The 14,786-nt window shown below is 38.3% G+C and overlaps 1 protein-coding gene across 1 annotated transcript in view; it reads left to right on the top strand.

Moving 5' to 3' along the window:
- LOC140463044 (uncharacterized) overlaps positions 1-4,042 on the top strand; it is a 39,443-nt gene extending 35,401 nt beyond the window's left edge. The window contains exon 10 of the mRNA XM_072556669.1: positions 3,800-4,042. Coding sequence (XP_072412770.1) covers positions 3,800-3,922 — 123 coding nt within the window. The 3' untranslated portion in view covers positions 3,923-4,042. The remainder of the gene's footprint in view (positions 1-3,799) is intronic.
- The last annotated feature ends 10,744 nt before the right edge of the window (positions 4,043-14,786 follow it).

Genomic DNA, 14,786 nt, shown 5'->3' with positions numbered 1-14,786 from the left:
CACTCTTTGCCACTTTGACAGCCTTTTAGGAGCGTTACAATGTTATCTTCGGGTCCACTCACCCAATCAAATTGAGCTTCAGTAGTAATTTGAATAGTGACCCTACTCTGAGGCCTAACCTGAAACGATGTTGCATTCTGTATCACTTACTCCATCATAGGCTTCTTGTTTTGATTGGAAAAAATCCGATCTTGTTTATGCCTGGTACCTCTGATGTCCCAATCACTCATTGGCCCAACTTCAGTTACTTTGTAACCATAGCACCCCCCTTGAACATAATTGTTTAGAAGTGATTCAATTGATTTCCCTTGCCTTTGCAACCTTTGGTTCAATCTTTTTCATTCTGGCTCAAGATTCCTCTTCCAACTAAAATATGCTTTGAATAACTTGATAGTGGACTTGTAGTTAGTAACACTTTCTTCTACACACTTCTAAACCAGCATGTCATCAGCTATTGGCCTGATTGCATTTAGATATGTTTTGTTTTGATAACTTTGCTCTTTCACATGTAATGCTGTGGCTGTCTGTATCTCTGGAACTGTTGCTTCCACGGTTATTTTACATTCTTGAATTGCAGTGGGCCCTCAGCATTCCCAAACTGTTTTGGAAATGGCAGTCTTTCAACAGGAGCTGCTATTCCTTCATGGCCCTGAATTGGAGAAGTAATGGGAAGTTTTTCATTGTTTGTTAAAGTCTTTTGACTTTTTTTTTCTTGTTGCTGGAAGTTTCCCTTTCTACTGCTTTGCCATCAAAGTCTTCCAATGTTTTCTTCTGGTCTGCAGGGTCTTCCCTCTTGTCTGTATTCTCTGCTGCATGGACCATGACTTGGCCTCAATTTCCTGATATTGACACTTTGCTGGTGGACAATATGCTTTGAGAGAACATTACCATAATCATTCTTTAAACAAATACTGTTGTTTGCATGCTCTGCGCTACTACAGCTGTATGTATGGACTGTGCTACTCCCACGACTGAAGCCAGTGTCATTGTCCTACTACAGATTCTAGCCACCATGGGCTGTCTTGGGAATTTGGTGTCTATACGGTAGTCTTGAAGCTAGGCTATCTAGTTAAACTACTGTTGCTCTGGAAGTGCTACACCTCCATCTAATTCTCATCCCACAGTAATGTTCTCTTCCTCTCAGTAAGTCCTATATATATTATTCTGAATACAACTCTCTAACACAATGTTTCCATTCTTCTCTTCTCCATTCCTGATCATAATGTATACTACCATCATGATCAAGTACCTTTTCCACAGTGTTACAAAGTGTACACCCGCTCTCTATAGATTGGTCCAGTCAGCCCAATTCTTCCATATTACCCTCATAGCAGCCTAAGTTCATTTTCCTCAGATGTCTGTCAAATTTCCTTTTGAATTCATTGATTGATTGTTTCTGTTACCACCAACCTTGGAGACAGTGCGTTTCAAATCATCATTAGTTGATGCATAAAAAAGTTCTTCCTTACAGACTCCCTGTATCTCTTAGCCTAAATTTATACTCTGTGCTGCCTTGTACCATCAACTGCTGGGAACAATTTTTCTTTGTCCACCTTGTCTAAACCTGTCATGATCAGATCTCCACTTAACCAGCTTCAAAGAAACCCAGCTTCTCCAACTCAAAATTGTCGTTAAATTCTCACTTCCCTGGAACCATTCTGGTAAATTTCATTTGCATCCTTTCAAGGATTCTCTTAGCCTTTCTAAAGTTAAGTGACCAGGATAGGAAGCAGTACTCCAATTGTAGCCTACCCACTGTCTATGAAGGTTCAGCTTAACTTCCCTTCCTTTGTACTCAATGCCTCGATTTATGATTTCATATGCTTTGCTGACCACTCTCTTAATCTGTCCTGCCACCTTCAAAAGATTTTTGAATGTAAACCATAAGGTTGCTCTGTCCCTTAATACACTTCAGAACTTTTTAAATAGCTGTATGTACACATATTTGTATTCATAACCTCTCCCATCTCTTCTGCAAAAAAGCACCATATCTCAATTCCGTGCAATTAATTTCTTTTGCCAGTTGCCTGCATATTCTGGAAGTGTATCGACACCTGACACAGTTCATTGACATCATCATTGTTTGCTACACCTCCAGGTTTGAGATAATTAGAATTTTATTCCAATATCCATATTACCCAATTAAATGAAAAGCAGTGATCCTAGCACTGAATATTAGGAAACCGCATGGTCTCTCATCTCCTGTCTGTGATTAAAAAAAGACCATTTACACAACTCAATTTCTCCAGAAGCTGGTTTTACTTCAAGCTGGTACTGACTCTCCCATTCCAGCCTTCTCATGTGGAAGTTAGTCAAATATTTCATCAACATTTATACAGACAACATCCACTGCTTTTCCTTCATGAAAGTTCTCTTTTACTTATCAACACAATTGGTCGACACTATTCCTTTTTAACTTCCTTCTCCAACGTAGTCAACACATGGTGCCTCCTAAATTAGTGTATTTGCAAACTTGAATATTCAACTTTCTATTGTCCATTCAAGTCATAAATACATGTTGTGAAAAACAGAGGATCCAGAATAGATCTACTGGTACTTGTTTCACCTTGCCACATGCATTATTCTTTTATGTAATAAAATGATTAAATGAGAGTTCTTAACTTGCCTGTATTGCAAGTTGGAAGTGCTGGATAAAACCAGTCATTTTTGGAAAAGAATTTGGACTGTCATTTGAATCAGTAAATATTCCTGAGAGATTGGATATGGAGCAGATTCAGCAGAATGTTGACATCGGTTCATCTGTCCACCTTATTATTGAAGAGAGAGATAAAAACCTTAAAAGGGAAAAATATTAAAATGTTATGCAATAAATTGTCTGAGATTATGATACCTATGTCAAATGGTGCTTTTTGACGTCAGGACTAAATGGTTTCAATTCATTTGTCTTCATTCCAATGTATGTAGTACTGGTCTGTTATTCTTCACTAGGCTCTAGGCTTCTGCCTTTCAATGTTGACACTGATGGTCATACTTCACAACCTTTGGAATAGGATTGAATAAATGACTTGTACAAAGAAGGGTTGAATGGACTTTTAATGAAGAAGGTAACATAACAATTATTCCAGATTCTTTCATAAACAACAATGTAACAAACAACAAAAACAGAAGTTGCTGAAAAAGCTCTGCAGATCTGGCAGCATCTGTGAAGAGAAATCAAAGTTAATATTCCTTCTGACGAAGGGTCACCAACCCTTTGATTTTGATTTCTCTGCACAGATGCTGTCAGACCTGCTGAAATTTTCCAGCAACTTCTGTTTTTGTTTCTGATTTACACCATCCAAAGCTCTTTCAGTTTTTATTTTACAATATAATAAACAATTTTGTATTTTTTCCATAATACACTCCAGACAAAAAACAATCTCTGTTCCATTTGCCCTGGTTAAAAACTAAAAAGTATCATTTAATGTGCATATTACAGAAAATTGTCCTCTTGTTGTTGTCCTGTTGTTTGAATAATAATAAATGTTCCATTCATTGATAATTATTCTGAACATCTATTAATAGCTGAAAATATGTAATTTTGCACATGGTAAATGTATAATAATTTGTAAAACCTTAAAAAGTATGACTTTTAAAACTAACATTTGAATATTATTTAAATACAAATCAAAGTAACATGTTTATACATTATAATCTATTCATATTCTGACTTTCCAAAAATTAAACTAAATTACTGTCCTTGAGCTACAGTAATTATTTAGATTTAAAATATGCAATTCTTAACTTTGCATGCAGTTACTTTGTTTACTTTTCCAACTACACCCCTACCCCAAAACAGATGGAAAGCCCAGGGTCTGCTATAGAAGCCACTGTACAACAGACGACAAGTCGTGAACCAAGCATAACTGACTCTCCCCGCCATATCTTTTCATTTTCTTGGTTGAATGCTCTCACCAAGTAGAGAAGCAGAAGGATTTTCCAATTGTTGCTTTGCAAGGAAGCAGTTTTAACCAGTGACTGTCATTCAATGTTTGTTTGATGCTTGAAGTGACAAGTGGCACTATTATTTCAGACTATGTACAAGAGGACAGCTTATTAAAACAGAGGTGGTCTATGTTTTGTTTAGTTTATTCCAACAATAGAGAATGGCTATTTACATGTAACTGTTTTATAAAGCTCAAGCTTTCTATGTAACTTTGCCAATGTTTTCTTGTTATAAATAACATTTTAAAAAGCAAACTACATCACACATATATTAAATGCCACACTTCTGCATTTTTTTGTAATAAAACAGCTGGTAGTTATATAACAGCTGCTGTGTGTCTATTGACATGAAATATTATAGAGGCTCTGTACTTAGGTGAAGAAATATTGAGAACATCAGTCCATGTTATTCAGGAACAATGATTTAACTTTCTGTTGCAACCAGGTGAGAAGGGATGAATCCGCTCCCCTCCTCGGTTGGCTGTAACACAGCTTTATGTTTGAAGCATGGGAATAAATCTGTCTCTAACAAAAAGGTAATTACTCAACATCTATTGTAGCAGTAAGGCATCAATTATAAGGTTGAAATTAAAGATAATTTCAACCCCAAGATGAATATTAAAGATAGAAAATCAGGTTTAAACTCTTACAAGCTCACAGTTTTAAAATAGGGATAGTGTTCAGTACAAAACAGACAATGACAGGAAGATATTATCTATGGAACTTAAGATGTCCTCGAGGCACATGGTTTTAGCCCAAGACCACAGTTGTCTTAAACAGTTCTGCCACTGGGCACTTTCCTATTTGAGAGGCTGAGAGAGTTTTATTTCAGCTGGTTCCAGTCACAAATTAATATTCTCAGCTCTGAAAAAGCAAATCCTTAAAATACAGCTGTGTTTGTATTCCTGTGTCTGAGTTCCTTGTTTCTAAGCTTCATACTTTAAGGTGTCATGGTGACTTAGTGGTTAGTACTGCTGCCTCACAGTGCCAAGGACCCAGGTTTGATTCCAGTTTGGGCAACTGTCTGTATAGTTTCCTCCCACAGTCCAAAGATGTGCAGGTTAGTGAATTGGCCACGCTAAATTGCCCATAATGTTCAGAGATGTGTAGAGGAATGGGGCTGGGTGGGTTACTCTTCGAAGGGTCAGTGTGGACTTGTGGGCCAAATGGCCTGTTTCCATTCTATAGGGATTCTAGGATTTTCTATTGATACTTGCAGATGTTGTCTTTCATCTCCAATATGTGAAAGTTATCATGCAGATGTAAATGAAAATAGGAGATGAGAGTTTCTTCATGCCTGAATTGATGAACTAGTTTTAATGTCATTTGATAAAACTGTTAATTGCAGTTCTGATGATTTTGTTTATTTCACCTTGGATGCACAAAGCTTGCAACTTGAGTTGCCAGCTGATTGCTGTAGCTTTTTTGAAATCAGTAATTTTCCTTTTTAAAAGAATTTTAATCCATAGGATTGGCCAAATATTAAAATAAGATGGTGAAATTTGAAATCAATGTATCATTTTATATCACTATGCTGATAACTCTAAGATACAGAATACAGAAATGAAACCTATACAATGCTAAGGAATTAACACATTGTTCTAATTTGAGGACAGGTGACTCATTGTCTTATTTTAACTCGAGTAAATCATCCTCACCTGTTGTAGCAAGCTCAAAGTGAGTGACGACTGCATTTCTTGAGGCTTTAAGCTTTGTATGTCTCCTGTCATCTGTTGAATCCTTCTCAGATGGAATTGTCCGCAACAATTTGCAGTTTGTCCTCCATTGTTATATTAGAAAGGCCACTGATGCTCTCTGTTTAAGGAGGGCTAATATATTTTGTTTTATTTTGCCACAGAAAAGCTAGCAAAGTGAGCATATAACTGCATGAGCACTGGGGACATCCCCAGGGTACAGGGTATGATTAAGATGTTTTACTGTGGAGGGCTGAATAGACTGTCATTTAGTACATTCAAGACTGATTTAGATTTTTTTCATCGCTAAGGGAATCAAGGGTTATAGGGAAAAGTCTGAAAAGTGGAGTTGAGGAGATACCAGATAAGCCATGATCTCATTGAAATGCAGAGCAAACAATGGGTTGAATGTCTTACTTTGCTCCTATATCTATGGTCTTATGGTATTCACATTGCCTTGTGGGCACCACATTTCAATTTTGATATTTACCTAAATCTAAAAGGGATTTTACTTTCTCACAGTTCAGCAAGTATGTGAGCATAGGCATGGAATAGCGCAGGCCAATGCAAATACTCTGGAAATCAAGATGCCTTCATCCTGCAGGATAGACAAGTAGGAGGCTGGAAGAACACAGCAAGCCAGGCAGCATCAGGAGGTGGAGAAGTCGATATCTCAGATGTAACCCTTCTTTAGGACTGGGGGTGAGTGTAAGGAGACCTGTAGATAAAGGGGGCGGGGGTGAGGTGGCAGGGTAGGGAGGTGGGGATAGGCTGACCCCCCAACCCTTTATCTGCTGCTCCCCTTACACCCACTGACAGTCTTGAAGAAGGGTTACACCCGAAATGTCGACTTGTCCAACTCCTGATGCTGCCTGGCTAGCTTGTCTTCTTCCAGGCTCCTGCTTGGGTTCCAGCATCTGCAGTTTTTTTTTTGTCTTCATTCTGCAGGAGCCTGTTGTGTAATAAATGCATTTATTACCGTGAACAATTACAGGTTGTCTACTGGGTGGCAAACGTTATCCAATTACCAAGTACTTGATGATTCATATGCATACTCTGCATACAATGAAGTTATGCCTCCACACAAAGTTTAATGGAATAGACCATTACCTTCCACTACTTAGTCTGCCCTGGAAGATTGTTGCAGCACTCAGCAGAACAGGTGCAAAGGTTTGTGATGGTGCACAACCTCACCGTTGTGTGGGACAGCCCTGACCGCTAGCAGTAGAGTGAATATCTGAGGAGCTAAAGCACAAGTATGTAGTGAATAAAAAGGAGGAAAAGGAATGGAGGACACAGCATAGATAACCCAAGTCTGGTCACGTTTATAAATGAAAAGTTCATGGGGGCCGTATCAGTCATTTTTCCATTCACCAACAGTCCTGCATCATTTCTTCCTCTGTCTGTGGCTGTGACTGATTCGCCAAATGCAAAAATGAAGCCACCCATTAAATAAACAGCCAGGGCAATGGCAAAGTGATGGTGTGGGAAGAGAAACGCCACCTACCTCTGAGTAGGCAGTAGGTTTGTGTTCCATAGCACTGCTCTCGGTCAGTGCCTTGACAATTGGAATAATTCATTAGAGGACAGATTATTAGATTTGTATTGCTCTGCACCCTGCTTTGAACATTGATAGCAACATAAATAAAAGGAAACAAATACTGGAAGATTTCAGCAGGTCTGGCAGCATCTATGAAGGTAGAAACAAAATTAGCATTTTGAAACTGATCTGACTCTTTTTCAGAATAGTGTTCTTCAGCGTTTCCTCTTTTCAATTCCAGATTTCCAGCAACCACAACGTTGTGTTTTTAATTGGCATCAGCATTCCTGATGGTCGCATTCTGAGTTTGCATAATTGCAAGCTGACCTAATGTAGCAGCAACCTGAGCTTCCCATATACCATTTTAATAAAACAAGCAAGAGCAGGTCCAATACAATTAATGGTAGGGGCAAATTTCTGCAGATGCTGGAATCTGTACCGAAAACAAAAAAAAACCTGTATATCACAGCAGGTCAGGCAGCATCCATGGAGAGACAGCAAGCTAATATCTTGAGCCTAGATGAGAGAAATGTCAGGTCATCTAGACTCAAAAATTGCTTGCTCTCTCTCCATTGATGCTGCCTGACCTACTGTGATTTCCAGCATTTTGTGTTCTCAGTTAATGATAGAGCCTTGAGTAGTGTAGACCAGAGACACCTAGTGGTTCAGGTACATAATGCTTTGAAAGTTGTGCCATAGGTAGACAGGGTGGTTAAGAAAGCATTCAGCATGCTTGCCTTCATTGCTCAGACCTTTGAGTATAGGAATTGGGATGTTGTGTTGAGATTATACAGGCCATTGGTGAAGTCTCTTCTGGAGTACTGTGTCCAGTTCTGTTCAGCCTATTATAGGAAGAATACAGGTGCGCAATACTTTATCCAAAACCCTTGGGGCCAGCTAGTTTTCAGAATTCTGAATTTTTCAGATATTGGAAGTGACAGTTTAATGGTGAAATTGAAGAATTTTTACTAAACAGCAGACATACATGTGAGTACTACGCGTGCTGAGACAGAATTGATGCCTGCCAGTGCTGGGCCATGCCACCAAGTAACATCTAAGTGCTGAGGGTCAAGTGGGTGTGGAGATGGGTTAACTGTTGCACACCAAACAACCTTGTTAGGGAGAAAAAACCTTCACAAAACGTATTCGGATTTCAGAGCTTTCAAATTTTGGACAACGGATTGTGTGCCTACATTACTAATCTGGAGAGGGTTCAGAAAAAATTTACCAGGATATTGCCAAGTATGGATGGTTTGAGTTGTAAGAATAGGCTGGATAAGCTGAGACCTTTTTCTCTGGAGAGTGAGGGATGACTTCATAGAGATTTTTAAAAAGTCATGAGGGGAATATTTAAGGTGAATAGCAAAGGTCTTTTCTCTAAGGCGGGAGAGTTCAAAACTAGGGGGCATAATTTTTAAGGTGAGAAGAGGAAGATTTAAAAAGGACATGAGGGGTAACTTTTTTACACAGAGTAGTTAGTTTGTGGAATGAACTTCCAGAGGAAGTGTAGATGTGGGTAATGTTACAAATTTTAAAAGACATTTGGATGATACATGAATAAGAAATGTTTGGAGGGATTTGGGCCAAGTACAAGCAAGTGAGACCAGTTTAGTTTGGGAACATGGTCAGCATGGTCTAGTTGGACCGAAGGGTCTAATTCCAAGCTCTATGACTCTCTGTTAGAAGCAACAACAGAAATTGCTGGAAAATATCAGATAGTCAAGCAACACCTATGAGAAGAAAGCAACGTTAATGTTTCGGGTACGGAGGCCCTTCAGAACAGTTCTTTAGGGTTTTTTTGCATAAGTATTGGATGACTGTTACTTGTGCTGTAACATAAGATGGAGCACTTGCCATCAGATATTACATCATGTTTGGTTCCACGTGTGTGAGAGGAGTTGGCATCAACTTCCACACTGGAAAGCATGTGTTCCAAGACCTTTGCAAAGCCTTGTGCCAAATTGGTGAGGAGCTCCTCTGCACTCTTTAACATTAACTGCAAGTTTTCAGGCAGACATTCCAATGCATTTTTAAAAAATTATTCTTGGGACATGGGCTTTTCTTCATCATTTATTGCCTGTCCCTTAACTGCCGTTAGAGCAGTTAAGAGTCAATCACATTGCTGCAGCTCAGGAGTCACAGGCAAGCTGGACCAGTTAAGGATGACAAATTTCCATCCTGAAAAGATTTTAGTGAATTAGATGAGTTTTTAATGATAACTGTATCCTTAAACTTAATCTGCACATCTGCATCCCACATGTCCTTTTTCCCACAAAGTTATGAGTTACAAGATGCAAATGAAACTCTGGTTCCACCATAGGCTTGTGTGGGGTAATTTGTATATGGGATGTAGATGTGCAGATTAGGTTTAAGGATGCAGTCATCATTAATGGGTTCAACCTCAACACTGAACACAGTCTTAGCAATACACAGCATAGCAATCACCAGCACAACGCAGTTAGAGCATGCAGGTGAGCATCTGTCCCTCTGGATAATTCTTGCTAGCTCTGTGTGCCAATCTGTCCTGCAAGGAAAGTGATGTGTGTCAGTGAATGCATGCAATCTGTTTGGCTAATATGGTTGCCATGGTTGAGTAGTTGGCAGTGTCTGCAACCTGAAAGATATGAATCTACAGCTTCAAGGGATGCTTAGTGTGTGAAGGTGAGGTGAAATTTCTGAATGTTAAGAATAATTTCTGATTACTAGATGGTTGGTGGATGAGTGAGGGTATGTAGTGATTGGAACTTTATCTGGGCTAGTGTTGCAATTGACAGGACACTGTATTGAATATGCATTTTCTGACCTTGACCACTTGTGTGGATCATCAAACTTCTTGTGGCACTGCAACCAAATCATCAGGACTTAACTTTTAGTGTTGACTTCTTTCATTATCTGCTCTCATTACCTTACAAGTTCTTTTCCTACCCCCAGACGGTAAATATCTATCTTCCTTTCCAACTGGTCCACTGAGGTCTCCAGTACAAAGGCCAAAAGTCTTGACTCCACTATCTCCAAAAATATCTGTCCCATAATCTTTCATTCTTTCTCAAGTCAATTCCTGCACTATTGCCACCAACTGCCACGACAAGAATGTACTTTAAGAAATACAGGGTAATTTTAATTAGTACAGACTAGTTTTAACTGTTGAGAGCAAGATCAGATTTTTTTATGCTCAGAGGGTCATTAGTCTACAGAATTTCCTTGGGCCATTTCATATATTCAAGTTGGAGTTAGATTTGATAGGGAAGGGATTTGATTGTTATGGAGAGCTGTTGAGAAAATGGAGTTGAGGTCCCATTCAGATCAGTTACAGTCTTATCACATGTTGAAGCAGGCTCATTGGCCTACTCCTAGCCTAACCTGTAGGTTTATATGTTTATATGTAAATTATGATTTTGGCCTTGCTGTTAACATTGCAGGATAGTTAGTGATGACTGAATATATGTGTTATTAATGCATTGTGCGCTCAACGTCAACTTGACAGCAATCCAAAGTTGCCCATTTGCTTGCTGTCTCTGATTCAGAAGTGTTTGTTTAGTCTTAATTCATTTCTCTGATTCAAGCTACAAAACAACACTTGAAATACTTTGAATACAGATACAGATATATTTCCTTGCTTGATCATTTATCAGAGAATTCCTTTGGCTCAAGCAAGCAAAAAGCATGCAATTTTGCCTTGTATATATGAAGCTATCTATTTAATACATATATGGTTATTAATTCTGCCTTGTAAATAATGTGCATTACTATGGGGAACTCCATATTAAAGAAGGAATTTCTTTTCTGGCTGTAATGCTCACAGCATATGGTCCAATGGCTAAATCTACCCTGTAGAAGTGCTTTGTCTAAGAGAAGATGCTCTCATTTCCTTGCCTTCATTAAAAGAAAAGATTTCTCTTTGGAAATAAATATTTTACAATGCATTATATTTGAGTTTACTATTAAAATGCTTACCAATTCATTGGATGCAGTCAGTGTAAGTACCCGACAATACAAGTCAGCTACATTAAGAGTTGACTCTTGATTATTAGTTTTGTAAAGCATGAAGAGTATCCTCCACATTCTGAGTCAGAAGTCACCCATTAATTTGCATATATATGAAAGCTGAAAGCTGCTGTTGATAATAGATCAGAGTTCTGGTTCCAGATTTATACATAAATGATTAACTAAAAGGTCCAATGCAAACCACCAGACAAAAGCAACAACTTGAATTTGTTTAGTGCCTTGAACCACATTTGAGGGATGCAGTGCTCATGGAGGTAGAATAAGGTTGCAGTATTTGGGAAGAATGAGGTGTGAAAGTAATTTAACAAAATGGCTTTAAAATCAAGGCATTCAAGGAGTGGGAGGCATTGTAAGTTGACAAGAATAGGACTTATTGGGATTAATACTGAGGAACAACTCAATACGAAGATTGATAGTTAAACAGGAAAGCATTAGAATAGTCAGGTCTGGAGGTAACAAAAATATTGTGGAGTGTTTTTGGCAGCAGAATATAGAATATCATGAAGATTGTTGTTAGTGATCTTTGTGATGATGTGATTACTGTGTTGGAAGCTGAAGATATGAACAATCTGGTTCAATTTGAGACAATGGCAAGGGAGCATGATGAAATTGTTAGTGAGGGTACTGAGTTTATGCATTGATATGTCTTCCCTGGGGCACAAATGCTTGAGATACCCCAAGCAGGATGGGAAGATGAACAATTGCCAGATATTCTCTGATTATGTCTGGGTATGTTGAACATTGAAGAAGAAGATCGAAATGGCATAATGATGCCTGGTCAAGGACACAGTGGGTGTAATGGGTGAATTGGATTAGAGCTGCTCCTGTGTTGTTGGTGTAATGGAAATATGTGCTGTAAACTTTGGTATGCAGGGAATATATGTATAAATCTGGGAGGCCAAACATGTTCAAGGACCAAAGACAAAAAAAAATTGGGAGGGGGCATTAGTTCACAAAATGGATGTGGGAAGGGGTGTCAAGATTTTTTAAAAAGACTGACTAATGACAACAGATTTGAAAAAGGAAGGAAAATACCAAAGGAGAGGCAACCATTTACAATATTTGCCAGCACAAAGGCCAAGAGTGGACTTTGATTTGTCATCAAGATGGTAAAAACAAGGACTGCAGATGCTGGAAACCAGAGTCTCGATTAAAGTGATGCTGGAAAAGCACAGCAGGTCAGGCAGCATCCAAGGAGCAGGAAAATCGACATTTCGGGCAAAAGCCCTTCATCAGGATTTGTCATCAGTTTAGTGGGAATAAGATCAAGACAGCAGAATGTAAGCCTATGGCTTCCTAAGCAAGCTGAGCTCAGGCAGGGTAAGAAGAGAGAACACATAAGAAAAACAAAATAAGTTCATGTGGTTTCAGAGAGAACTGAGTTGTTTCAGTTTCTTGGACCAGATTTCTAGGACTTGACCTAGATACTGCAGTTTGATAAATCTGATACTTCCTTCTCAATGACTTGCCATGCAATAGTGTTATACCCCAGTTGTCTTTGACGTTATTAGCTGATGTTGTATTATTCTGGAGATACCAAAGTTTGGTTAGTATACTTTTGCACTAATAATGGTAGTGCATTGCAAGCAAATTGCAACACTGATGCAAAATATTGCAATTTAATAGTAGGCTGCATATTGATTTGCCTATTTTAGACAGCTTAATGGTGCCCAGAATTTTCTTGGTCAGAGACAAGGAGAGCCAGATGTGGGAACCCCATGGCCCACTAAGGGTAACCTGACGTTTGTGGGCAGTGGACCCCTGGTGGTGATGGTGCCACCAATGCAGCTGGAAACACATACCCCACCAATACTTTTAACTTCCACACAATGTTTATATTACTTTGTGGGTTTCTCACATCATTTGAGAGCTGCAGCTTCAGGTCTGGACACTGCTAGCCACTGGGCTTCTAGAATGCCAAACCTATAATTGGTCCAGCAGCTTTTGAGGTGGGCTAACATCTTTAAATGGTTAGCAATCAGTATTCTCCTAGTTGTCTGCCACTTGTGATATGCTGCCTTGCCTGGGTCTTAATGCTGGCAAAAGCACAATCTGCTTCCACTTCAGCCTTGGTGGCACCATAAACAACAAAATTCAATTCAGAATTTCCAGAAAAGTTGCAACACTCAGGCTGGAGAAGCACTGAGTTAATTCCCAGAATTCTTTTTTTAAAAATTCAAATACTTAATTATAATCAAAAGACTGACCATAAACTGAACTGGCCATTTACATGATGCATTTACGGTCCAACATTTATCAACTAATAACCAAATCAGCTCAATTTTAAATGTTAGCTCTTATTTAAAATTCATTATTGCTGACATGTAATAAATGTACACAACATCGAAATATTGTGCAAATGTAAATTTATAAATTTATGGAATGTTGGCATGAGTAATGATTATAACCCATATTTCATTCCTAAATAACTTTATCTGACATTAATTTATAACTTAATTGGATATTTTCTGCCAATTATAGTTGGGGAAAAGGTTATTATTAATATAAATTATTTAGCATTGTATAGATAACAAGGAATCTGGTTCTAAGAGTCAATTCATAGAGCCTTTTTCAATTAGAATGATATATCCGGATGTAATTAGCCAGCAACGTTACAATCAGAGCTTTTCTCTGCACCTTTGTGATAAAGTGACATTAATCAAGGTATTGAATAACTGATTTTTTTTCTGATGAAGTTAATCTGAAATGCCTTAGAACATCTTACTATATCAAATGCAAGTTGTTGTTATGATTGCATTGAATTTGACAATGTTAATTAAATATCACTGAACCTGTTATCAAACTGTTCATCTTGGATGCAACAGAACAAGAGAAAAAATGAGTTTTCATTGATCAGAATAAATTATACTGTAGGAGGAAAGGGTATTCATTAGTTAACAAGTTGATTGTGATTGGTCAAGGTTTCGCCTTGAGAAAGCACCGACAAACTGTAGACTTATCAAGCCGCAGCATAATTTTGGTTCAGAGAGTGGGTTCTTGCATGCACGAATTATATCACGGGCCCAACATGAGCTCAATCTTTATTTGTTTGTTACTGCCAATATTTGCACACTCAGTATTATTCAATAAGTGTCGTCTAGCCACAAAATCACATCCAATGATAGACATACTGCTTTCAGTTTTGGATGTATTTGTCTGTTGAGTCCTTGCATTTGACCTGATGAGCACAAGCTTCGGCACAATGTCACCGTTTTCAACAATATTAAAGTTGCACATCAAATGACTATACGTTAGTTAAATCTTGTTTGAATACTGTTGTTGTAGAAGAAATGGGTGATTTTACAGATTAAAGAATCTTGAAATATCAGCTTATTTTATTGTGCCATGAAATTGCAACAAAAATAATCACATAGAAATTGTAACAGCTGTACTAAATATTTATCATTATCGCAACTGTGTGGATGAAACACAGGGTCAAAATCATTTCGTACAACACTCAAAAGTACATTTCTATGGAAAGAAACTTTCCTGACTGTGGAAATGGGGTATAGCTGGGGCTGGCTAGTGAGATGGTGGTAGGAGGGAAACTCCTACAGTAGCTTATTTTGGCTCCACGTATTGATATATATTGTATGTGTATA

This window comes from Chiloscyllium punctatum, chromosome 37 (genome assembly GCF_047496795.1).
Source record: "Chiloscyllium punctatum isolate Juve2018m chromosome 37, sChiPun1.3, whole genome shotgun sequence".
Classification (NCBI taxonomy): Eukaryota; Metazoa; Chordata; class Chondrichthyes; order Orectolobiformes; family Hemiscylliidae; genus Chiloscyllium; species Chiloscyllium punctatum.
Note: the sequence above shows the minus strand (reverse complement) of the source record. Positions and strands in the feature narration are given on the sequence as shown.